The 24,956-nt window shown below is 38.6% G+C and overlaps 1 protein-coding gene across 15 annotated transcripts in view; it reads left to right on the forward strand.

Annotated features, from left to right (window-relative positions):
• The window catches only part of PHF14 (PHD finger protein 14), a 142,404-nt gene that overhangs the window by 20,312 nt on the left and 97,136 nt on the right, over positions 1-24,956 (forward strand). For 14 of the 15 annotated variants that reach the window (XR_013225447.1, XR_013225449.1, XM_077303734.1 and 11 more), the window contains exons 5-13: positions 3,735-3,894; positions 9,730-9,841; positions 10,952-11,089; positions 11,865-12,011; positions 12,896-13,166; positions 13,725-13,831; positions 15,187-15,282; positions 17,165-17,268; positions 18,918-19,049. Coding sequence is in view for 13 of the 15 variants with exons in the window: in XM_077303734.1 (XP_077159849.1) it covers positions 3,735-3,894; positions 9,730-9,841; positions 10,952-11,089; positions 11,865-12,011; positions 12,896-13,166; positions 13,725-13,831; positions 15,187-15,282; positions 17,165-17,268; positions 18,918-19,049 (1,267 nt within the window). In the remaining 2 variants the exon portion in view is untranslated. Of the gene's footprint in view, positions 1-3,734; positions 3,895-9,729; positions 9,842-10,951; positions 11,090-11,864; positions 12,012-12,895; positions 13,167-13,724; positions 13,832-15,186; positions 15,283-17,164; positions 17,273-18,917; positions 19,050-24,956 lie in introns of all 15 variants that reach the window. The other variant, XM_077303738.1, reaches the window with a different exon arrangement.

Consider the following 24,956-nt stretch of genomic DNA (forward strand, 5'->3'; position numbering starts at 1 on the left):
CTGAGTGTGCTGTTTTAGTTTTTCTGAATATTCCCACTCAGACCAGGTGGTGGTGGTGGGTGAGAAGAAGAGTAAGAGATACAGTTTTGGGTAGAGGGTATAAAAGCTCCTACCTATCCCTAATATTCTGTGGCAAAACCCCTACAGTATGAACCTGTCTCTGTTGTTTATAGTGGGATACTCTTTTTTTAACATACAGTCATCCCAGTCGTAACTATAAGTTTATCACTTTTCTAGTTTAGAACACTGTTCTGTTAAGATTTGACTGTTAAATGTTCTCAACGAGTTCCGGAAAACAAATTTAGAGTCCAGTGGCACCTTTAAGACCAACAAATTTTTAATCAAGATATGAGCTTTCATGTGCACGCATATTTCCTCAGATACAGTACAATTTTTCAGCATTTTGTATCTGCACGTATTCATGCACACGAAAGCTCATACCTTGAATAAAAATTTGTTGGCCTTAAAGGTGACACTAGACGCAAACTTTGTTTTCTTCTGCTGCTTCAGACCAACATGGCTACCTACTTGAGTGCTGGAAAAGTTAGTTAATTTTTAAAGTGCATAGAGAGGCATGTTTCTCTGGATAAATCCAGTTTTTAAGAACAGAATCCTGATGCTCAGTACTGTCACTTCAGATAGCCGCTTTTATGCTAAGATCGTCTAACTGGCTTATTATAGCAGAGCACCCCCCAATTGCGATGTCAGTTCTACTGATGTACTGATTGTAGTGTGTCTAAAATAAAATGTCTGGTACATATCATAGCATGTGACGTAAATGATGGTTATTCACTTGATGGAAATTGACCTTGGATAGTTGTTATGAATTTAAGGCATGCTACAGTCTTCCTAAAATATTTTGATGTCTGCCTATTCTGATGTCCATATTACATACACTGGAACTCGTACCCGTAAGGGTTTATTTATTTGGAGCCTTGACCTGTAGCAATATCCACGATTTTGTGTTGATGCTTTCAGGGGCCATCTTTGTGTGATCTGTCTTCCTTTCTTTGAAGCGGGCCGGTTTGTTTTCAGGTAGTGTCTAGTATATTAGTTTAAAACAAAATGGGATGTGTAAGGAGAACATAGCAATTACCTTAAATATTAAAGCATTTTCTGATATATTGTAAATGAAAACTAGTCACTCTGAAGTGAAGAACAATCAAGTGTGCAAATTAAGAAAAATCACACAATCAAAAGATTGTGGTAGGTGACAATTACTCCGAATTGTAGCTCCTACAAATTTCTGAAAATTGCAACCTCCCATTGCAGAAGGCACCAATGGCATGGTTATAGGGGGAAGTGCATAGGCAGTTTCTTCTGTTGCTTTCAAATGAGAAGGTATATTTTCTTGTGATTGTGGAATAAAAGTTCACTCAGAAGAGCTTTCCATCTTTTTATTCTAGTGAAGTTAACTGCTTATCAAAGTAATAAAAATGTTCACAGAGTTGATATTTTTGTGGTGCAATAGAAAGAATGGATTCAGTAATTGATTAATGTGTGATAGCCGGACTGTCTTATATATGACAGTAGAATGTGGGGAGGGATAATTCCACAATGTCTTTTATATTTTACATATCCAATTTTACTTTGTATATACCCTTTCCTCTTTTTCTTGAGTGTATTATTGAATTAAATTCAATACATTTTCTAATAAAAAAAAAAACGTTTTTCATCTCTTTTATATATAAGGCTCAGAACTGGGATAGAAATGCTAGAGGTCCACCCTTGCAGCTACTTGGCAACCATATACATTTATTTTGTTATTTGTTTCTTATATTTCTGTATCGTCCTCCCATGAGGCTCAGGGCAGTTTACACAAAACGTCGGGATAATACAGCACGATTCACATTTTTCAGTCCAGCTAATCACTGGTCAAACAGATATGGCTGCTGATTTGGTCATATAACATAATAGATCAGAAAGACAGAACATGTATACTTTACATAGGTCTATGTATAGTTTTTTTTTAAGTATTATTTGTAAGCAACATCAATCTATATTTTTAGGTCTCTTGCTGTTGTCAGTCCAAATTGATTTGATGGCCAGCTGATAGTTTAGTAGCTTATACATTGAAACGTAAAGTTAATGCAACAATAAGTGTGGTTTCCTGTGGTATGATACTTCAGTTAGCCACAAAATAGAGCAAATGGGCAGAAGCAATGGATTTATAACCATAAGCCACCTTCACTGCAAGCTGAATAGACCTTCTGGTTCTTATTCTAGTCAGTACTTTATGGCAATATGTCAAGCCATATCTGTCAGTCCTCTTGGTCAAGCCATATCTGTCAGTCCTCTTGAGTGTTCTGAATCTTTCCCAGGCATACTCTGTGCAGCCTGTTTTGTTGTTGATATAAGGGCACCTAAGGATGTGACAGGATGGGAAGGCAGGGTTTTCAAATTATTTGCAAGACTGCATTAAATGCTTAAATTTGAATGTGAGTGATATCATATAATATACTGTTTTCCCTCTTATGGCATTAGGTGGAAAATGACCCGTGTGAGAGAGTATGGCAGTTGCTTTGTCATCATAATTCATAAAAAGTTTTTATTCGGTTGAATTATTTTAAGTGAGAGCTGTGTATTTGGCTTTTGTGTTGCTTGGGAATTCTGACTGAAAATAATGAGACATACTTGTTTTTCTTTGTTTTAACTGTCATCTTCTTTTCTTTGCCAAACTGCTTTCTGATACTTCTGAAAATAAAAGGTGGATGTTTGCTAGTACTTGGAACATTCTCTTGTACTTATTTATTTGGAGTGTTTATATGTTACCTTCCTACCCATATGAGCCTTTACGGTAGTTAAGAAATCTAATTTATAACAGATTAATGTCAAAATTAAAATATGCAATCAAAACAAAATATCACAAAACTTAAAATAAAAACATCAGATCAGTCCATAAACTACACCAGAGATCATTAAACATTGTCCAACTAATTTAATTCAAAGGAATCTAAAGAATATATATACAGACAGCCTGTAAGGGTAGCATTCATGCCTATCTACTAGGGAAAGGGTTCTCCAGTTTGTGGGGTAGCAGTTGGTTCAGCTAAGGTTGGTTGTTGCAGGAATGCAAATAGAACAGAATGGAATGAAATAGAAACAAAAAAGGCTGTTTGACCCTGTCTTAAATTTGGTGGGTTTTTTTAACTGTTTAATTTCTATCACTCATAAGATCTGTGTGGTGCCCTAGCTGAATGCTGTTCTTAAAAGTAAAGGTTGGTGAGATCGCACTCTCCCCCCCCCCCCCAAGTAATAATTTTAAAATAAATTAAGGTTAGGCTTCTTTGCGCAAAGCTTACATGTTTAATGGAAGCTGACAGTTTTGAAGCACCATGAATGAGCAAGTAGAATATACAATGAAATCAAATTTTAGCTTGTGATTTTATGCTTGAACACATAGATGGATAGTGCTTTTGCAAATATGTTAAAACTAATAAGCCATCTCAGATACAGGGAAAATGTAAATATTTTTATGTTTGTTGACACACAGCACTCTTTCATGTGGACCCACAACACCTTACTTATGCCATTCACTGCTTATTTGTGAGCTCAGTTTGCCATTTACCATTGTTGAGCATGCTCAGTGTATTACTCACATAGTCTTTTGAAAGGAGGGAGACAGTAACCCCAGTGTCCTTTTGCTCACTCTCTTTCCTTACTTTCTAGGTCCTAAATTAAATCTCTTGGCGTAATTTTCCATTTTGATAAGTTTGAATTGCTTGCTTTCCTAGGTTGTTATGGTGTTGATGGTGAAAGTGATTCTATTATGAGCTCTGCTTCAGAAAACTCCACTGAACCATGGTTCTGTGATGCTTGTAAATGTGGTGTATCTCCAAGCTGTGAACTCTGTCCCAACCAAGATGGAATCTTCAAGGAGACGGATGCTGGCAGGTTAGTTTAAATGAAATACTCGTGTGATAGGTCTCTGACCAATCTTTTATACTCTTCACTGATCCCATTCTAAAGAATCAGATATAACTTTTCTCACTTCTGAGGAGCAACTGAGAAAATGCCAAACAAGAAACCACAGCACTTCTAAGCCAGAGCTTTCTTATGGTAACTAAAGCCGTATAAATTGATCCACAGCAGTAAATGTATGGCTCCCTTTAGGTTTCTAAACTGTTACAAATATTAAAAACAAATTGAGGGCCTGAAAGAAACTTGGAGAGAAGGGGGTAATTTGAGCACTCTACCCCCCCCCCTCTAATTTCTCCCTCCAGGGTTGTCTGTCAGGGCGTAGAATAGTCTGTTTTCCCACACCCCTTTACCCTTTGTCAGGTGATCTTCTTTATACAGTATATTTAGTCAATCAGGTGAATTCATATTTTTTTGTGTGTGAGTGTGTGCTTTGGCAGGGATGTCTTTTAGTTAATTTACAGTGTAATTTCTTTTCAATTCCAGAAGACTCTGCTCAAATAGTTGTCTCTTACCTGTGGGTGACAGCGGATAGCTAATTTTCTATTAGATATATAGGTGTTTTAATGCATTAGAAAAAATATGAAAGCATAGGGTTACCAACTACCTGGAGAGAAAAAATATCCCATGGTATGCCATGAAAAGTTTCCAATGCACATTTCCACACATAAAAGTATTTTTCTTCAGACCTCTTGGCAACCCTAGGTACAAATGGTAATCTGCTTTGTTACCTGATGAATGAATCATACTAACAGTGCAATCCTACACATAACTACTTTATTCTTCTAAGACAGGGATTCCCAACCAGGGGTCCACGGGAATTCTGAATGGGGTACGCGGAAGTTTCGAAGCGTGGTATGGGTCCAGGCTGTTTTCTCATTTCCTACTCTTCTTTCCAGCCTACATGAGGCGGAGCCCTCATAGCAGTAGTAAAGGAGAGGGAAAGAGACAAAAGGAGGGCTAAAAGTATGGATAGTGATGTCACTTCTGGAGGCGTGGCAGGGACTGACCAGCTGACATCACTTCTGAGTGTTCTTGAAGTCTGAAAAAAAATTCAGGGGCTCCTCCAGGATGTTCTAAGGCAGGGGTAGTCAACCTGTGGTCCTCCAGATATCCATGGACTACAATTCCCATGAGCCCTTGCCAGAAAAGGCTGGAAGGAGCTCATGGGAATTGTAGTCCATGAACAACTGGAGGACCACAGGTTGACTACCCCTGTTCTAAGGTATTCTCAAGATGGCATTATAAATCTAGGTTACATCTCATATTCTCTGTCTTGTTACAATCAGTAGTCTGTGTGGCTTTTCCATCATACCCATGGAGAGTTTTCTCTCTTCCTCTTTTAATTTTTTACTGAGCTTCTAGCCTGAAGAACATTGTTGGAGAATTGGAAATCTTGCTCACTACTTTGTAACAAAAGTTATTACACCGTTATTAATGGTAATATAACATAACAATAACAATAAGAGGCTTAAATTCCTTGTCCCAAACACATACCCTGAATCATTACAATATGCCTTTTTGACACTGTATGTTTTTCATGGGATTCTGTCAACACAGTTGAGAGTTGCATATTTGAAAAAGTCTATCTGTGCATCTCATACCTCATATCAAACATGCACCATTCTGTAATATCTGACCCTGTATACTTTTTTAAGTAAACAAATGTTTTAGAAAGTGTTTAGGGGAGTTTCTAGGCATAGCAGCCTTTTTCTTGGCCAGATATTAAACAAGCATCCCCACCATAGTTTTTTGAATCTTTCAGGCTTAGAATCATAGAATCATAGAGTTGGAAGGGACCTCTTGGGTCATCTAGTCCAACTCCCTGCACTATGCAGGACACTCACATCCCAATCGCTCATCTACTGTAACCTGCCACCCCTTTGCCATCATAGAATCAGCAACTCCGTCAGATGGCTATCTAGCCTCTGTTTAAAAATTTCCAAAGATGGAGAACCCACCACCTCCCGAGGAAGCCTGTTCCACTGAGAAACCGCTCTGTCAGGAACTTCTTCCGGATGTTTAGATGGAATTTCTTTTGAATTAATTTCATCCCATGTGTTCTGGTCTGTTCCTCTGGGGCAAGAGAGAACAATTCTGCTCCATCCTCCATATGGCACCCTTTTAAATACTTGTATTTCCTGTGAGGCTGAACCAGAGCAGAGTACAGCTCCATTGTTACCATTGTTAGGACAATACCCTAAAATTCATCATGACTTTCATATAGTGGTGAATGTGGCTCCATTTCCCTTTTTTGTGTTCAGAGTATCCTGAATACTATAACAGGTGTCCCAGGAATCCTAAGCCTTTTGCAAAATGGTAACTTTCATGGCTTAGATTCACAATTTTGTATTTGGCACTGTTCTAAACATTTCTTATTGAAAATCATACTGGTGTTTGGAATCACAGCCAGTAGGCTGTAATTTAAGTGTTTGCATATAAAATAACAGTACTTCAGTTTTAAGAATACTGCAATCAACTGCTTATGTAACTCATTTTTTTTGTTCTGAACAAAAATCAGTATAAGAAAACAATCTGTCTTGTAAGCTCTGAGGGCTTCAGAAAAATTGTATTGATGGGTATATGATTAAAATTAATTTAACCCATATCCACGTAAAAATAAGATACCTTTATCTGTGTTGAAGCATTTGACAACTCTGGCTATTAACAGAGACTATATAATATTGACTGGAATCCTGCAGTGTGCTATCAAACTTACTGTGAGCTCAGGGCATAGAAGAAGGCACTGCATAGATGATTACATAACTTTCCTTTGTAATTTAAAATTCTTTGAATGTTACATGGAGTCAGTTTAATTTTTGTTTGTATGAAAAATGATTTCTCTGATCTTTCTATATGAAAAAATAATAGATAATGAAATGGTTAATTTGTAGCAAGTCTTATTTTGTGTATCTTAGAATCCTAAATAGTTATATCCTTTTAAGTGCATTCAGGTTAGTGGGTTTAGAAGGGTGGAGCTCTGCTTAGGGTTTATTTATATATTTATAATTATACTTTTTTTCTGCCCTGTCTTATTTTCTGCAAATTGCCCGGGGCAAATTGCATCATAATAAAATCACATTTAAAAATAAATATGCAGATAAAATATAAAAATCCTAAATTCATGCACTTAAAATCTAAAACCCATTTCAGGGATGTGTGTGTATATATATCCATATCTATATTTGCATTCCTCCCCTCCCTCCAAGGGGTTTGTGTGTACGGTGAAATCTTTTTTCTTTGCTAGATAGCAGAAATCAGCTCAAAATAAGGCCATTGTCTCTTTTAGCTTGGTTTTTCCTCCCAATCTTGGACATCTGTCATCTTTGCTCCAAGCAAAATGGATGAGAAAGTAACAAGAAAGATTATTCTTCTTTGATTACCCAATTTGTCTTAATTACAAGGTTCTCAAACATGTGCAGCTAAACAAATGAGCAGGAAAACGTTTAGGCCTTGGTATTAAAAGCAGCTGAAGCTACTTCAGCTGTGAACTTGACTGACTTCTGAGTATTTTAATAAAGATTCAGGATGGAGTTAGCACATAGGTGGCTAAGGAAATGAGACACTTGTGTGCCAATCATACTGAAATGGCAGTTTAAATCTGTAATACTACAGTACTTGTGTGACATGTACTAAAACATTTTGAGAAGGTCAGTAGGAAGCAAGCAGCCAGCTGTTGGGTTTATCATAGATAAACTCCTACAGAGTGCAGCAGCATTTAATACGCCAGTGGAGCATGAAAAAACTGTGCAAATTAAATTGAGAAGCAGCTGCTTGTTGAAGATGTGTATCTTTATATTGAACTGTGCTGGGTGCAGTGGGGGGCGGGGGCGGGGGAGGATGTATTAAAACTTACTATCAAACATCTCCAGCCTGCTTAAAAGAAAATATAGAAGATAATGTGAAGATGGATAACTACCTCCTCTACTCCCCCTGTTCCTCTGACAAAATTATTCCCTGTGCCATACATTGGAGTCATTTCATAAGAAAGGAATTGCCCCTTGATTTCCAGAACCATGAACAAGCTCTGTTAAGGTTATGGACCTGATTTGTTGGGCTTTTATATGCGTTCTGGATTCATGTGTGAATTGCCTGATATTTTAGTATATGTTGCCTGAAACAGAATTTCAAAATGCTAACTGAAATGTGACACTTCAAATGAGGGCATATGTGGGTAGGTGGGTGCATAACATGAACAAGTATGTGTATATATCTCTATATATGAGTAGAGAAAGAACAAGATTGTACTTTTAGTTCCTCGGTAATATACGAACAAGGAATTATAAAAATAGAAGTAGGTATGCCCAAGCTGTTCTCACCTATGGAATGTCCTTTCCCTTAAACCCACGTGGTCCCTTCTCTTTTAAGTGCCAGGACAAAACATTTCTTTTCATCTAGACTTTCAACAAGGGTGTGCAAAAAATAAATAAATAAATTTGCCTTTTCTGGGTTGGGTCTATTGGTCCCGAAAAAATCAGAATTTCCAAAAAATCCCAGGTCTGAAGTCCAGTATGGTATTTGGAGCTAGGATTTTTTGGGAAACACTGAACGAAAAAAGCTGGTATAGCTGAATATGCCCAAATAAAAGCCAGGAAATGGGGGGGCGGGGGGTTCGGTCAGCTATACCAGTAGCTGACCAAAGAATCTGTAATCATCAGTTTAAATAATTCCCAAGTTGGTTTAGCTGAATGCACACTCCAGCTTTTAACTAAGGGGTTTTTAAAATTGTGTTTCCAGTCATCTTCTGATCAGAAGAATGTTTGACAAGGATCATTCCATGCTGTTTCTATGCTTTGGCCATGTTTTTCTTTGCTCGTTTGTTCTGTGACTTATCTGCCATTTTTATGATTTTACTGCATTTTACTTTGTGAGCTGTCTAGAGAAGGTCTCTTGAGAGGCAGCCTTTAAAATTTTCCAATAAATTAAATCAAAAACAATATAATTAGCTCAATGTAGGATTTTTATGATAAGGGACCACACTTAAGAGCTATACACTCTGATCTAAAGTAGTAAGTACCAAGCAACTGTACTGCACACATAGAAGTCTGCCAAGAAGGAAGAATTGGGGGAGGAGGCTAATTCCAGTGCTCCTCCCAAACAGCTAAGCAATGGATTATTAACCTATTTGAAAAGTATCTTAGCTTTTGGATAGTATCTATTTTCACATACTATTTCATATTCAGAAGCACAGTTTTGTGCACAGTGCATCCTGAATTGAGTTAGTTGGGTAGCCCTGTCTAGGAATTCCCAAACTCTCTTTACCTGAATTTGCGATCATTTTTTGCTTGTAATAGATTACTATAACAAATCTTCATGCTTTGTTCTTAAATGAACTTTTAGCTCTTCAAGAACATATTCTCTCTTATTTATTTGTTGGTCACATATATATTGCTGCTATATACTAAATCAGACCATAGTTCAGTATTGTCTATCCAGTCTGGCTGCATTTTCCAGAATATTTCTGTGTTTTTTCCGTTACCTAATGGTCAAGATCCCTTTAACCAAAGGTTGAGGGCCCAAGACATGCAACAAGGCAATCCAGCCACTCTCACTGAGTGGCTCATGACGGGTTACAATCTAAGATCATCATACAAGAACCCATAAAAATCTAACCCCCTCCCCCCACAAAAGAAAACCATTAAAACTCCATAAACCCACCAGGCGGCAACCAGATTCCCACCCACAAGTGAACATGATACTTCTGGCTGCTGTGTCATTGGGGGTTTTTTGTAAATAGAAGAATAGCATTCCTCTGATCTATACTCTTGTTCTGCTTAAGACATGGTAAAACAATTTCCTCTTTTCTTATAGGTGGGTCCACATTGTTTGTGCCCTCTATGTTCCAGGAGTAGCATTTGGAGATATTGACAAACTGAGACCAGTAACACTTACAGAAATGAACTATTCCAAATATGGTGCAAAGGTAAAGTTATGTACTAAGTTCTAGGCCAAAATCAATGCTGCTTGTTATTGTGTTTCCTTTAGCATTCTTTGTAGCTGAAAACTTTAAAATTGTTTTAGTTAGGAATAGCATGCATTTTTTTCATGAACTTTTGTAGGATGGGTGAAACCATAGAAGTGGTTGAACGTGCCTAAGGAATCTTTACTTGTACTCATAGGTAAAGCCCAATGTTGAAAGGTACTACAAATACAAGTGTCTTGATTAAGTGTAAGGTATACTAATCAGGCGTGGTGAAAGGTTTCAGAGTAGTTTAGATTTGAGATGTACTTTATTTTTATCTCACTTTTCTCCCACAGTAGGATCTCAGAGAGGCTTACTAAATTAAATACTGATAAAAATAGAGTTTATCCCCCTCCCCTCACTTCTGTCAGGTAATGAGCCACAGTGATGTCCCAAGTTGATGATGATTCTGCTTGTAGACCAGGGTAGTCAAACTGTCCATGGAGTAGTCATGATGTCCATGGAGGGCGTTCGCTGGCAGGGGCTCATGGGAATTGTAGTCCATGGACATCTGGAGGGCCGCAGTTTGATTACCCCTGTTGTAGATTTTAAATTGGCTGTAGAATGGGTGGGACAAATGCTTGGCCAGCTGTTAGTCAGCTGGTCTTGACATTCCCAGTTTCCTACCTTTCTGCACCTCTGGCTCACGGCTAGGTTTTAAACTACCTGAAGAAATATTTGAAACACTTGTGTTGAGTGAATTCTCAAGAGGTCTTGCCTCTGCCTCTTGACAACAGTTTTCCTACACTTGACTCAATTTGATACATTTTTCACATTTGACTTCTTCCATCATACTTTTCACATTTGAGTTGAACTTGAACCTTTATGTGCCACATCAGAGGTCCTAAAACAATTCTTTGTGTGTAGCATTTTAAAAATAAAAACTATTGTTGAGGATAGAAAATAGCTGTAGTTTTCCTGTTATTCCTTACTTGTTTCTTTAGTTGTAATCTGCTAAGGGAGATTCTTGTTTTCTATTACGAAAGTATCGATTACAGGTTTCAGACAAGACATAAACAATGTTCAGATGTAGTCTGTGTTTTGTATTAACTGGCATTTGATCTGTGGCAGGAATGCAGCTTCTGTGAAGATCCACGTTTTGCCAGAACTGGTGTTTGCATTAGTTGTGATGCTGGGATGTGCAGAGCTTATTTCCATGTGACTTGTGCTCAGAAAGAAGGCTTGCTGTCTGAAGCTGCCGCAGAGGAGGTGAGCTTTCATTGAAGAGAAAAAAGGCTAGCAAATGATCTCCAGCACAAAAATCTTAGTTGGCGTATGTTTAGTACCTTACTGATAAAAACCACTTAGATTAAGGTGACCAGATTGTCCCACTTTTGGAGGGACATCTGGGGGCACCTGGCAAATTGTACTTATGTTGAAATTAAAAAAATATATATATTGCAATACTGTTTTTGCGTTCCGTGCATTCTATGAAAAATTTTGTTGCTCCATATAGACCAAATTTTTAATCAAGAACCCCCCCGGTCAATGGTGTCCCGCTTTACCAATGTTAAAATCTGGTCACCTTAACTTAGATGGGCTGTAGTAATGACTAGTTTTATAAGGAGTCAAACTTCTCATGCATGCATACAAAAGCTTATACGCAGAATAAAGCTTTGTTGGTTTTAAGGGTGCCACTGGACTCAAACTTTGTTACAGAAAAACTAATGTAGGTGTTAGGTGTAGATATATTTTATTCATTCATTCTGTTCTATCAATTTAGAAAAACTGAATCAGTACAGCTGTGCTTCCTGTTTTTCAGTACAAATCTCTGCAGCCCCACCCACACCATGTGGCTTTTACTCAATGTGCGTCCCACAACAAGACAATCGACTTCTATGGGGGTTGGAAAGAACTCGGGGGAGGGGACAGTAAAGGAAAGATCCATTCAGATTGTTGGATCCAAGCAATTACTGTTTCTGTTTCTGTCTGGAACTGTTTTCTTTGACAAACCTTCCTTTGTTCCCCTTTTCTTCTAAAATAGGATATTGCAGATCCGTTTTTTGCGTATTGTAAGCAGCATGCAGACAGGATGGATAGAAAATGGAAGCGCAAGAACTACTTGGCTTTACAATCATATTGCAAAATGTCTTTGCAAGAGAGAGAAAAACAGCTCTCTCCAGAAGCTCAGGTACTATGACAATGTCAGCATTGCATTTACATTTAGTACAGTATGCAAAACCAGACTGGTGGAATTGTTGGAAATAAAGCCAAGATGCCTGCAAGCTGCAATTCTCAAAGCACTGCAGGCTGTTTATGTTCTTGTACACAATTTAGCCTAACATGAGTTCTCTGTCCATGTTACAAACATTTACATTTACTTCTCCCAGCTGCACAGTCTGACCCACAGCTTTTAGTATTCTCCCATTAGAATAAACCCAACTTCCTAAATCCTAAACCTTAGTTAGCTATTGTGAGGTATTCTTTTGATCTGTTTTCCCTGACACAGTTCCAAGGCTTTCACTACTCTGTACCACCCAACACCTTGCTGCTATTGTCAGTCTTGTCCCTTGCTTTGGGAAATAAATAGCTTACACATTCATTCTTTGTGAATGCTGTGGAATTTGAAGATTCTGTAGTGTCTGAAGAAGTCTGCATGCACACAAAAGCTTATATGCAGAACTAAACGTGGTTGGCCTTAAAAGTGCCATGTTCCATACTTTTCACTGTGACAGAACAGATTATCTGGTAGATTCATGATTTCCTTGAATATTTAAATATATTAATTTTGTTCCTGAACTATTAAGAACTCTTTTCTGCTTTACATTTTCTGGTTGCAGAGGTGGTCTTCTGCTCATTGTACCAGTCCTTTCACAAGCAGATGTCATTCTGTGAATGGGAAGGCACATTTCTCTCAAATTCAAAATTTCATGGGCATTGTATAACTGTCCTAAGTCACTTCGCGTACATTTATTTTGCATTCTAAAGAGCAAGTTTTTCCATTAGTAAAACATTTGTGTGTACATGTCAAAGATGCTTATTTTTATTTTTGTGTGTTTTTATTATTAACTGTAGGCACGAATTAATGCCAGACTACAACAATATCGTGCCAAGGCAGAACTCGCACGTACCACAAGGCCTCAGGCATGGGTTCCAAGGGAGAAACTGCCCCGACCACTCACCAGCAGTGCTTCAGCCATTCGCAAACTGATGCGCAAAGCTGAATTAATGGGAATCAGTACAGACATCTTTCCAGTGGATACTTCAGATACTAGTTCCAGTGTGGATGGAAGGCGAAAACACAAACAGCCAGCTCTGACAGCTGATTTTGTGAACTATTATCTTGGTAAGGGTGCAAAAATAATTGCTTCCCCTCCCCCCCAGTTACATAATGGATAACCCTCTAAACTTGTAGTTTTTTTGTAAATAAAAGTTGTTTAATGACACCTATGTGCATAGGTATATATGAGCTTTCACAGTATACGTCTATCGTCGAGCTATCAAAAAACATTTTTTTTTGTTGAAGCCTTTAATAATTGAATATTGGAAGTATTTTTTAAACATTAGTTAACCATAATACTGCTGGTCTCTTACGATCCTTGTTTTGTGATCAGGCACAAGAGTAGAACTAGGGAAACCTCTAGTAATTTTATCAAGTATTGCTCTTTCTTACCTGTTTTATTTTTCTGATATTCATGGAATGCTCTGATTATTAATATGAACCTTTATCTTCATGACTATTTCAGCCAAATACATACATTTTATTATACATTTTATTTAGCCCACAATTGGCCAAAGCAAACTGTGATAATTACATAAATGTGTTTATGTAATTCTGATTCCAGCTTTTTTTTACTTGACATACCTAAAATGTAACTACAGATAACAGTAACTTTTATTTCAGAGAGAAACTTGCGCATGATCCAGATCCAAGAGAACATGGCAGAACAAAAGAAGATTAAGGATAAGTTGGAGAATGAGCAAGAAAAGCTTCATGTAGAATACAACAAGGTAAAAAAAAACGTTTCACACAAACTTCACATTGTTTTCTTTGCTTAATAAATTCATCCCAGTAAAGAATTAACCTGTTCACATTTGATCTCCTATACACTTTCCGTACCGGCAGTGCCACACTGGGCTGCTGCTGGGTGTTTCCAATGGAGCAGTTTGCCCTACTGTATCCTGTGTCCCCACGGGGACCATTTTCAGTGGATTTCTGCCTCCACATGAGGCAGCAGGGACGGAAAGGTTCCTCAGTGCAGGGTGTGTGGGTTCTGTTTAGGAACGTGGTAGAGATATTGCGTTCCTAAACGAATAAAAAAAGTCCATGTGGCTTGGCAACGCTACACAGTGTCATAGAGCTGCCTTGGGCATTTTATGTCCCTTCTGGGGGCGGGCGGGGGAGAATCCAGGCTCTTCCCTGCCACACTGGCCTGCCCCAGCATAGGCCCCATTGGTGCCCGGGGCAGAAAAGGGAATGTGAAAATATCCTTGTTCCCTTGCCGCAGGGCAACGACAGGCCTGAATCAGGACTTGCCTGGCTGGCACCAACATCATGTAGAAGCAGGGATTAGTCTTGCAACCAGTCAAGCACTGGCCTGGGCCTAATCTCCCATGCAGAAAAGGTCCTATAGAGCCATTCCCCATCTGATATCAGAGCCCGAGCCGTGCTGTCAACACACTTCCTGCTGGTGTGTCTATGTGCACATGCACAGTTAGTTACCTGGACAGTTGACTTGAAAAATGCTGTAGCATAAAGTAGAAAATCCTCTCATATTTCATCTTTGGAAAGCAGATGATTCTCTAGTGATTACTGAGATCCCAGTGATACTAGGACAAATAGAATAAGTACTGTGAAGGGCCAAATGCTGCTCGTTGTATTATTTCCATTTGCTTTTAAAAACACACATGTTCATGAAGGTGACTCTTGATGTTGGGATTGTCAGAAATGAGGATACAATTCCCAGGTAAACTTACAAAGAATAACATGGTTTTATATTTGCTTTTGTCTGATATCAAGTGTGCAGGTGTGTAGCTTTGATACGCTGATTCCCTGCGTAGAAATTCTTGGCACAGCTTTACAGACGGAAGTGACAGAGTGGAAGTGTTGATGTTTCTTGACTGCCATTATAGTCTTATGTCAGACAAAGTACTTCTGGTTTTCTCTGACTATCCAGATGGATGCCTGTGTTTTGTTTCTGGTGTTATTGAATGGCTGATTAACTTCACTGATTTCAATGGCATTGACACGAATGAGCAATTTTATTATTTAATTATCTATTTGATAAAAAGTTATCAGTAAGTAAAGGATGCCTCCTCCTGGATAAAATCAGCTAAGTAAATTCAATGATTGTTTTCTTTTTCAGCTCTGTGAATCCATAGAAGAACTTCAGAATATGAATGCAAAGCTGCGAAATGAAGGGCAAGGAATATGGGCTGTGCTTGGCAGAATTATTGGGCAGGTTGTTGTTGTTTTCTTTTCCCATTCTGTCTGCCTTCTCCCCTTTCTGATACCTTGTTGGCCATATTCCTAAGAATAGCCTTTCCTGTTTGTCACTTTTTGCGGCTGAAAAGATATATTTGATAAAATCTTGGCCTTACTCTGTAGATAATGATTTCTGATTGAAATATATCTAGAGCTCTGCATGCTACCTACGGGGAACCTGTAGCTTAATTTTGTTTTTGTATCAGCTATCTTGTTTGCAAAATTCTTTCATTTGCTGTAACTGATTGACCTGTCATTTGTGATGAAGCAAAGCCTGAAGCACAAGTTAATCTAGCTGTATCCCTCACTATTTATTTTTTTCATTCTCACATACTATCGTAGCTTTCAAACAGCAGGTTTTATTGGAGGGGGGTATATTGTTTCCTTATTCTCCCCTTCCTGAATTTATTCATGGCTAAAATATGCATCATTGCTGTAATTATAAATTAGCTATGCAGATGAAATGTTTTCATTTTTGAGAAACAGTGCGGGTCTAGGGCTTTTTCTTGATAGTGTTAATGACCATTTTGTCGATTGTGACAGGCGGATACCGCAGCCTACTAATTATTGTACCACTTGAATTATAAGGAGTAAGAAAATTGTAAATCAGGAGAATCAAATATTTTTCTGGGGCCATATTTTCACTATGTTTTGAGAGGGCCTAGATCCATTTCCCCAGTTTGTGCTTGTCCCACCACCGTCGCTGACGATGTCTAAAACACTGATAAATATCATTGGCTTTAAATTCGTTGTACTTGTCATCACTGTTTTCAGAAAAAGACGATTTATTCAGCTCAGTTAACAGATTTTTCAAGAATGTAAATGCGTTTTACATGTCACTGCCAATGCAGAGTTGCTCCTGGCTTTTGTGTACATTCCATAGTTAAACCGCCCTGAGCCATATGGAAGGGCAGTATAGAAATAAAATCAAATAAATAAAACTATTGAAGATTATAGACAGTGAAATGCTCTCAATAGCTGGACCTTAGGACAGCTCTAGCTCTATAAAAGTGTTCTTGTGTGTGTTTTGGATTCAAAATGTCTGCAGAAGTGTTTTTTTGCTCAGGTTGCAGGCATCTTTAATCCAAGCAGGTTTCTAGGCCTATCATATACATGAGAATCTGCCTTGATGAATAGCCATTTGCTACTAGTACTTTCCTACCGTTTAAAAAAAAGAATTTCACATTTCACAAATTTGTTTGCTGGTGCAATCATTTAATAATAATAAAAGGTAGCAGTTTCATTTGCACAGCTTGCATGACACTTTTTTCCAGTTGGTTGAACAGATGCAGGCCCACAGGGCCACTGAGAAATGACTTTGATAGATGGTTGCTGTCTGTGAAGCTAGCACACTGCAGATTAGTAGAAACCCAAAGAGAATCTCTCCTGCTTTGTGGAGAGTTTGGTCCAATAAGATAATTTTTCTAATTAACCTATGGAGCACCACTGTAGCAGGGATGCTGAGGAAAATAAACTGCTTCGGTATTTTTTTGTGAAGTGCAATGGATTTTTCTTTTCTCTTTTTTCCTTTTAACCTTCTAAACCAGCTTGTCCTTGTCTGTTTCTGTTAAAGCTTTTACTGTTCGAGGGGAAAAAGTTAAAAATCCAGAGCTTTTATCACTCTTTGCCTTTTTTACTTTTAAAACATGGGAATGCCGTCTCAGTTTTCATAAGACTAGCTTGGAGGGCAAAACATATAGTGTAGTCATTTTTGCAACCCGACTAAGCAGGTTTCCCTCGAAAATTTTAGCATATTGTGTGTAACCAAATTTCACTGACTGCTCTGTGACAAACAATGGAGGGTGTTATGTTACATCTTACTCACACAAATTATTCTTGTATCTCTTCAAAACCAATAGAAATTGAATATCCCAGCAATTTTGCGGGCACCCAAGGAAAGAAAACCCAGTAAAAAAGAAGGTGGAACACAGAAGACTACAATCCTTCCAGCAGTTCTTTATAGGCAAGTAGTAGGAATATTGTAAATAGAATAAGATGTCCGTGTAAACTGAAACATTTATTTTGAGTAACTGAAGCTGGTTTCTATGTTTACAAAAGGAGAGACTCCATTTGTTTTTTTTGTCCCAGGAGTTTCTGGGGCCTCTGATCTGTATCTGATACCATGCAGTCTAATTAAGTCTGTAGCACTTCCTAGCTGCCATTTTAAGAGCGCTCAAACTGCATACTTTGGGGCTCTGCCAAAGTGCCCTGAAATGTCTCTCTTTTTGTTTTAATGGAATGGCCAGGCTGTAACGGGTTCTGGGGAGATCTAAAGCTTGTGCTTTACTGCTTGGTCATATTTTGGTTCATCCTAATAAAATGTATTGCACTACAGCTGCTTTGGATATTTTTCCATGAATGGACACAGCTACATATAGTTTTTGAATATAAATTGTTCATCTTTTGTCTTTATTTCTAGGGACAATTGCAATGTGCTGTCTAACTCTGTTTTTAAATTTAAAGAACCACATAATTATAATGTTAGAATAAGAATATCAATTTTCTCCATCCATTGACAGCACTTTAAAAGAAAGTTCCTTTCTATATACCCTACTGGAATCTTTTATATGATTGGAAAGCCTCCACAAGCTTTGGACCATCGGTTCAGAAAAAACTGAAACTGACTATATACTTGTGCTTTGTACATTGGGAGTTATATAAAATATTTAATATTTTAGGTTTAATATTCCTTTTCTGGTTGGAAGTTGAGTATGTTATTGATGTTACTTACATGTATTTGTTACACTCCCTTTTTCTTTTCACCATTTATCATTATGTCACTAAAAACCCAAAGTCGTTTTTTGAAATATAAGAAATGTCTTGCTTGGTCAAGTCAGAGCATATTTTATGCCATCATTGTGTCTCCAACAGTAGCTTTCCAAATACTCCTGGGAAGCTCTCAAACAGAGTGTGATAATGATGGCCATTTCCTATTATTCTAGCGACTGATAATCAGAAATTTACTGCTTGCAGACATGGAGGTTCCATTTAAATATCATAACTAATAGCCATTGATGTACCTATCCTTCATGGTTTTGACTGATCCTTTTCAAAAGCCATCTAAGCTCGTGGCCACCACATCTAATGGTAATGAATCCCTTGTATTAATTCTGCATGGTATAAAGAAATACTTCATTAAAAAAATTATACTTGACTGCTTAAGTCCAAGACCAAGGGTGGTTTCCATCACCACTGTTGTTCTTACGTTTGCTTGGATTTTTACGCTGTGACTTTCACGAATTTGAAAACAATAATAGAATTGATCATGGTGCACCTCTTGCAATATGGAGAGAGTTTACTGATTAAATTGCACTTATCCTCACAGCAAAGTAAGTGAATGCTATTATTTTTATAGAGGAGGACCGGTAAATGAGTTCTTCAGAGCTGTTTAGGGTTAAATTGAGGTCTCCCACATGTCAGGCCAGCACTTTTCATGCAGGACTAAACTGACCTCATTGGGAACTTAAAGAAAATGCTTGAAGCATATCAGTGTATCAAAAGTCACAAAGAGCCATCAGATATGCAGAGGAAATATTAACCATGTAAACGTTGAGATAATTCAGTAAAGTATGTGCATTGTCTCAAATGAAACTTTTCTCCTGCATTTCCAAGTTGTGGAATTTGCAAGAAGAACCATGATCAACATCTCCTTTTGCTGTGTGATACTTGTAAACTGCATTATCATCTTGGATGTCTGGACCCGCCACTTTCAAGGATGCCAAGGAAGACCAAAAACAGTTACTGGTAAGAATATTGTAAATGCATTTTATCACAATGCATTTTTAAAAAAACTGAACCTTAAACCTACATCTAAGAGAATCAGTTTCTATCAGGCTTTCTCCCCTTTCTTCCCAACTTTTTAATTCTGTGCCTTGTAAGTGTTGAGGCCTTCTGATGTTTCTTCCCAATTTAAGGCAACTGTCAAGTTTTATTTTTTTTTTCTGGACTGTTTCCACAAATTTTGAAGCCATGGAGGAAAGACACATAGGGAGGGGGAGTGAAATTTTGGAGGAAATTGAATTATATGCAATGCAATTCTAAACTAATTTGACTGCTTTAATTGACATGCATCATGTATAATTTATTTAGTGTATAAAATTGCAGTATGTACAGAATTTAAAAGATATTGTGCCTTAATTTTCTACAAGCAAAATCACTGTTATGCCCAGTACTTCACAGTGAACTGCAAACTGATGCACCCTAAACTATTTTAGCACATGGACCTTAGTTCTAGGTAAATGCTGTCTTGCAGCTGCTGATCAGAGAGCTCAGTTCTCAGTGAAACTTTCAGAATTTTACTCTGAGGATTTGGTACAATCCCCCCCTTTGTAATCTCCCCCCATCTTCCAGCAGTACTCTAGTTACTAAATCTGTGGGCATGAGTGTCACAGTAGTGTGTGGAAGAGGTGAAAAGGTCAACCAGTAGGAAAGAGTCAGGTCAGATTGTCAACAAAGGCCTTTACTGGAAGTTCTGTGCACAACCCCTCAAGAAGATTAAGTACCCTTCTAGTGAAGAAATGCATTGTGGATTTAAGGGCATTTAAAGTATTTCACTCATTCTAGAAGAAAATATTTCATAGGCTTTTATAGTACTCTCCCAAATTTTTCTGTGGGGAAAAATGGAAAAGGGGCCAGAGAGAGGGGAACCCTTTTTGTCCTAAACATTTCTGGGCCTTCACATTGGGGTTTAGAACTCTGGGGTGGAAAGATCTTGGAGATTTGTGGGGTGCAGCCTTGGAAAGGCGGGGTTTCAGAAGGAAAGGGACCTTTGTTGTTAGGTGCGAAGTTGTGTCCGACCCATCGCGACCCCATGGACAATGATCCTCCAGGCCTTCCTGTCCTCTGCCATTCCCCAGAGTCCATTTAAGTTTGCCCCTACTGCTTCAGTGACTCCATCCAGCCACCTCATTCTCTGTCTTCCCCTTCCTCTTTTGCCCTCAATCGCTCCCAGCATTAGGCTCTTCTCCAGGGAGTCCTTCCTTATCATGAAGTGGCCAAAGTATTTGAGTTTCATCTTCAGGATCTGGCCTTCTAAGGAGCAGTCAGGGCTGATCTCCTCTAGGACTGACCGGTTTGTTCACCTTGCTCCATACAGTCCTCACTCCAAAGCAGCCATTTTCACCAGGAGAACTGATCTCTGTCATCTGGAGATCAGTTGTAATTCCAGGAAATCTCCAGCCACCACCTGGAGGTTGGCAGCCCTACTTAACATTTCTAGATGTGAGAAAAGGATCTGGAAAAGAAAGACTTCTATTTGAAGTATCCTAACTTGAGGCCATGTCCACACTGCCACCATTCCCCTTTCCAAAGTAAACAGAAAAGTCTAATTCCCATTTTCTAAGAACAGTTTGTATCACGGGGGGGGGGGGGGTTCAATTAATGGGAACATTTAGCTTTTTGTGGGTTTTTATGCTGCAAGAAATATTTTTGTCTTTAATGGTTCTTTGTTTTTGCTTTTATTAATGCTTATATAGAGTCAAACACCATTTTGCCATATGTCAATCAGGAATTTCCATCAACATTTCTGAAAAAGATTTTAAGACAAAACCTCCCAGATTTTTTTTTTTTTGGAAGGTGTACCCTTTTCACTCCATGCATATATACTCGCATATAAGCCGAGGCACCTAATTTTACCACAAAATCTGGGTAAACTTTATTGACTTTGTGTATAAGCCGAGGGTGGGTAATGCTCCATCATCACAGGATCCTCCCATGCAGCCTTCCCCCCCCCAAAAAAAATACAGAAAGGTCAAGAGGATGAATAGCTGCTGGTATTTGTAGCCCGCTTTTCACCCACAGAAACCAAAAGAATAATTTGGAAGAAGTGATTACGAAGAGGAAGAAGTGAAGGCAAAAAGAAAAAAAAGATCAGAGTCTCTCAGTCAAACTGTTGATGTCCTACAAGCTGCCAGAGTGAAGATTGGCTGGCTGGAGCAGGCTTTTATTTCAATTACCATATGTACCTGCATATAAGCCAAGGAGGGTGTTCTCAGCATGAAAAAAGGTGCTGAAAAACTAGACTTATATGTGACTATATATGATAACTAAGAACTGTGCAATTAAGGTGTCCAGAGACCATAATTAACTTGATAATGGGAAATGGAGACCTGTGTGACTCACCACAGTTAGCTTAAAGGTAAAGGTATCCCCTGTCCAAGCACCGAGTCATGTCTGACCCTTGGGGTGACGCCCTCTAGCGTTTTCTAGGCAGACTCAATACGGGGTGGTTTGCCAGGGCCTTCCCCAGTCATTACCATTTACCCCCCAGCAAGCTGGGTACTCATTTTACAGGATCGAAGGCTGAGTCAACCTTGAGCCGGCTGCTGGGATTGAACTCCCAGCCTCATGGGCAGACAGCTTCAGACAGCATGACTGCTGCCTTACCACTCTGCGCCACAAGAGGCTCTTACAGTTAGCTTATATATAAGCCTAAATATGGTTCTCTGCACTAGTCATCTACTCCCCTCTTCTGTGTTTGTGTAGGGGCTTTCAGTGAAGGATTTCCATCTACAGAACACTTTTTTTTTGCCTGCCTTTTAGGGGCATGTTGGAAATCTTTTTATCCACCGAAATGTGCAATTGGGGCATACCCATTGACACTACTGAATTAATGTTCCTCCCAAACCTTGCTAGTTCTCAGATGTTTTGAAGGATTTGTTAAATTTTGGTGTAGCTCAGCATGGAAAATTAGAGTGTGTTTGACTACTTTTAGGAATGTTTGTGTGTGTACAGAAAAAGAGAGGGAGAGGGAGAGAGAGAACTAGAAATGGAATCTGGGATTGTTTACACAGATGAAGAATCAAGACTGGCAATACTAGTTCAGTTGCAGTAATTTCAGTTATGATTTATACAAGTGGAAACCCACAAGGACTTGCAGGAATCATCTCACTTACCCCTTTCCCATTGTATAGTCTTTCCCTTTTCTGAAAGCCTCATAGCCTTTTCCTCCTTCTTTTTCTCCTTCTGCTCAGTCAGAACAGCTCAGTGCTGTGGCAAGCCCAAGGTAACCCAGCTGGCTGCATGTTGGGGAGCAAAGAATCAAACCTGGCTTGCCAGATTAGAAGCTGCTGCACCATGCTTTGCCCATTTACAGCAAAAGAAAACCCAAAAGGGGAGAGTGTTACAAAAGAAAAAGCAACAAACCTAACTAACAAGTAGTTAGAACCCAAAAGGTTAGGTGTGCACAAACTATAAACAATCAAATTATATAAACTTTTATTGTGCCCAGCTTATAAAGTTAAAAAATTTAAAACACAGCCAAAGCCCGTGGGCTAATACTTGAAATAACATAATATATACCACATAATGTTAGAAACGAATGTGTTTTGACCTCAAAATAGGTCTTCCTCAGAGGTCTAATCCTGAATGCACATATAATGCAGTAGAGAATCCAAATAGCAGCCAGTGAGATTTTTTAAAAATCATTTTCTTCTCTTTGAATAACAAGATCAGTTCAAATAGAACTGAAAGGAGATGTCCATTTATCAAGTCTCCTTCTCCAAAACTGCTAAAAAGTTCTGGTGTGTGTCAGTAGATTCTGTGCATGCATGAAAACGTGAGGAAGACCCATTTTGGGGTCAAAGCTTATTAGGTCTAGCATTATATGGTGCATATTATGTTATTTCAATGATTAATCTATGGACTTTGGCTGTGTTTTTAACTTTATAAGCGATGCACAACTGGCCATTTATAACTCCAGTCATTAGATTTAAGTATCCAACAATATCCCAACTTTGCTATTAGAATATAAGATAATTAAGTAAATAGGTTTCTATGTCATTCAGGGCAGGGAGACAGATTTCCTCCCTGTATATCAGTGATGTCAATCCATACTTCTTTGCATAAGTTAATAGCTATAATGAATTCATGTGAAGAAAGTATTTTTTTACTTCAGTTATATCCTGCCTTAAATTGTGTTTGTAAACATATGGTAACATTTTTTGTTGAAATTTCTGGTTGAATTTGTAGTTGAGACAATGTAATTGTATTTTGCTAGAGCACAGTTGACTTTTAATCACCAGATTACATTGTGTTGTCATTCACTTGTTTCAGTTTGCTTTTTAATTGAAAGGATTCATTTAAAGTCATCCGATCAAGAGAAATACAATCTATAACATCTCAGTGATAGTAGGCCAGGGTGGTAGCAAGGCCTTTTATTTCAAAAAGCTGGCTTGTCTGTGTCATGAATTTCATGCTTCATCTACACTTCTGATCACAAAAGTGGCTTTCACTTTTAATTTAGCTAGGGCATATTCAGTGGGATAAGATTATATCAGAAAAGTGGAGCCTTATTGATTACATCCTTTTCATCTTTAGATGTGTCTTGTTATATTTGTTTCAAGATCGGGAGGAAGGGTATAGAATAAGACATAAGAACATGAGAAGAGCCCAGATGAGGCCGCAACATAGATCTATACAGGGACATTACAATACTGGCTGTTTCATTCTGAATTTGTTTCCTAAGACTACTTAACATAGACCGTTTATGCACCGGGAATTTCACATCCCCAGCTCCCATGCAGGAGTACAAATCGGGAGTGGATGAGGTGCACCGGGCCAAATGCTCCCCCTGTGTGGGTACAGGAAGAGGTGAGGCAACCTGCCACGAATAAAACTCCGGCCTGCAGGCCGGCATGAAACCTCCAGTGCATAAGCGGTCATAGAGTTTGTCTTTTCTACCTTCGAAACACACTGGGTTGACAGTGTAATTGAGTTGTCCGCTACAACCTCAAGATCTTGAGAGCCAGTTTGGTGTAGTGGTTAGGAGTGCGGACTTCTAATCTGGCATACCGGGCTCGATTCTGCACTCCCCCACATGCAGCCAGCTGGGTGACCTTGGGCTCGCCACAGCGCTGATAAAATTGTTCTGACTGAGCAGTGATATCAGGGCTCTCTCAGCCTCACTCACCTCACAGGGTGTCTGTTGTGGGGAGAAGAAAGGGAAGGTGACTGTAAGCCGATTTGAGCCTCCTTCGGGTAGAGAAAAGTGGCATATAAGAACCAACTCTTCTTCTTCTTCTTCTTCTCTTCTTCTTCATCATCATCATCTTTTCCTCTACCAGTCTCAGCAAGTTCAGACCCCATTAGCCTATACTTGAAGCGGGGGGGGGGGGGGTCCCAATGTGCATCACTTTATACTTATCTGTTTCTTTCTCCTGTTTCCTGTAAATCACCCTGAGCCTTCGGGGAGGACGGTATATAAATATAATTAATTAATTAAATTGAAGGAAGACCTTCGTGGTAGATAATTAGTTTGACGGAATTTTTCCTTATTTGTAGAATGCCAACTCTGAATGTAAATATTATGCATGCATCATCAAATTATAAGTTTCCCCCAATTTTACTATTAATGTAATTTATTTTGAGGTTAACAATATAAGTGGTCAGAGATGGTTCTCAAGACTGTGATTGTGGAATTTTTTGCCTAATTGAATTTCCAAGGTGGAAGGGCCAGTAACACAGGGGGTAGATGCTATGCCTTCTTGTCCAACAGAAAAACTACTTAAGTTGTAGGAAGGCTTCTTGGGCTGGAAAAAGGCTCCTTGAAGGATATTTGAGTCTAAACTCTAGTGTGGTACATTTGTAATTAAAGCAGTCTTGTACTGGAGAAAATGAAAATGCTTAAACTTATGAAAAAGTGCACAGGGAGAA

This window comes from Paroedura picta, chromosome 11 (genome assembly GCF_049243985.1).
Source record: "Paroedura picta isolate Pp20150507F chromosome 11, Ppicta_v3.0, whole genome shotgun sequence".
Taxonomy (NCBI): domain Eukaryota; kingdom Metazoa; phylum Chordata; class Lepidosauria; order Squamata; family Gekkonidae; genus Paroedura; species Paroedura picta.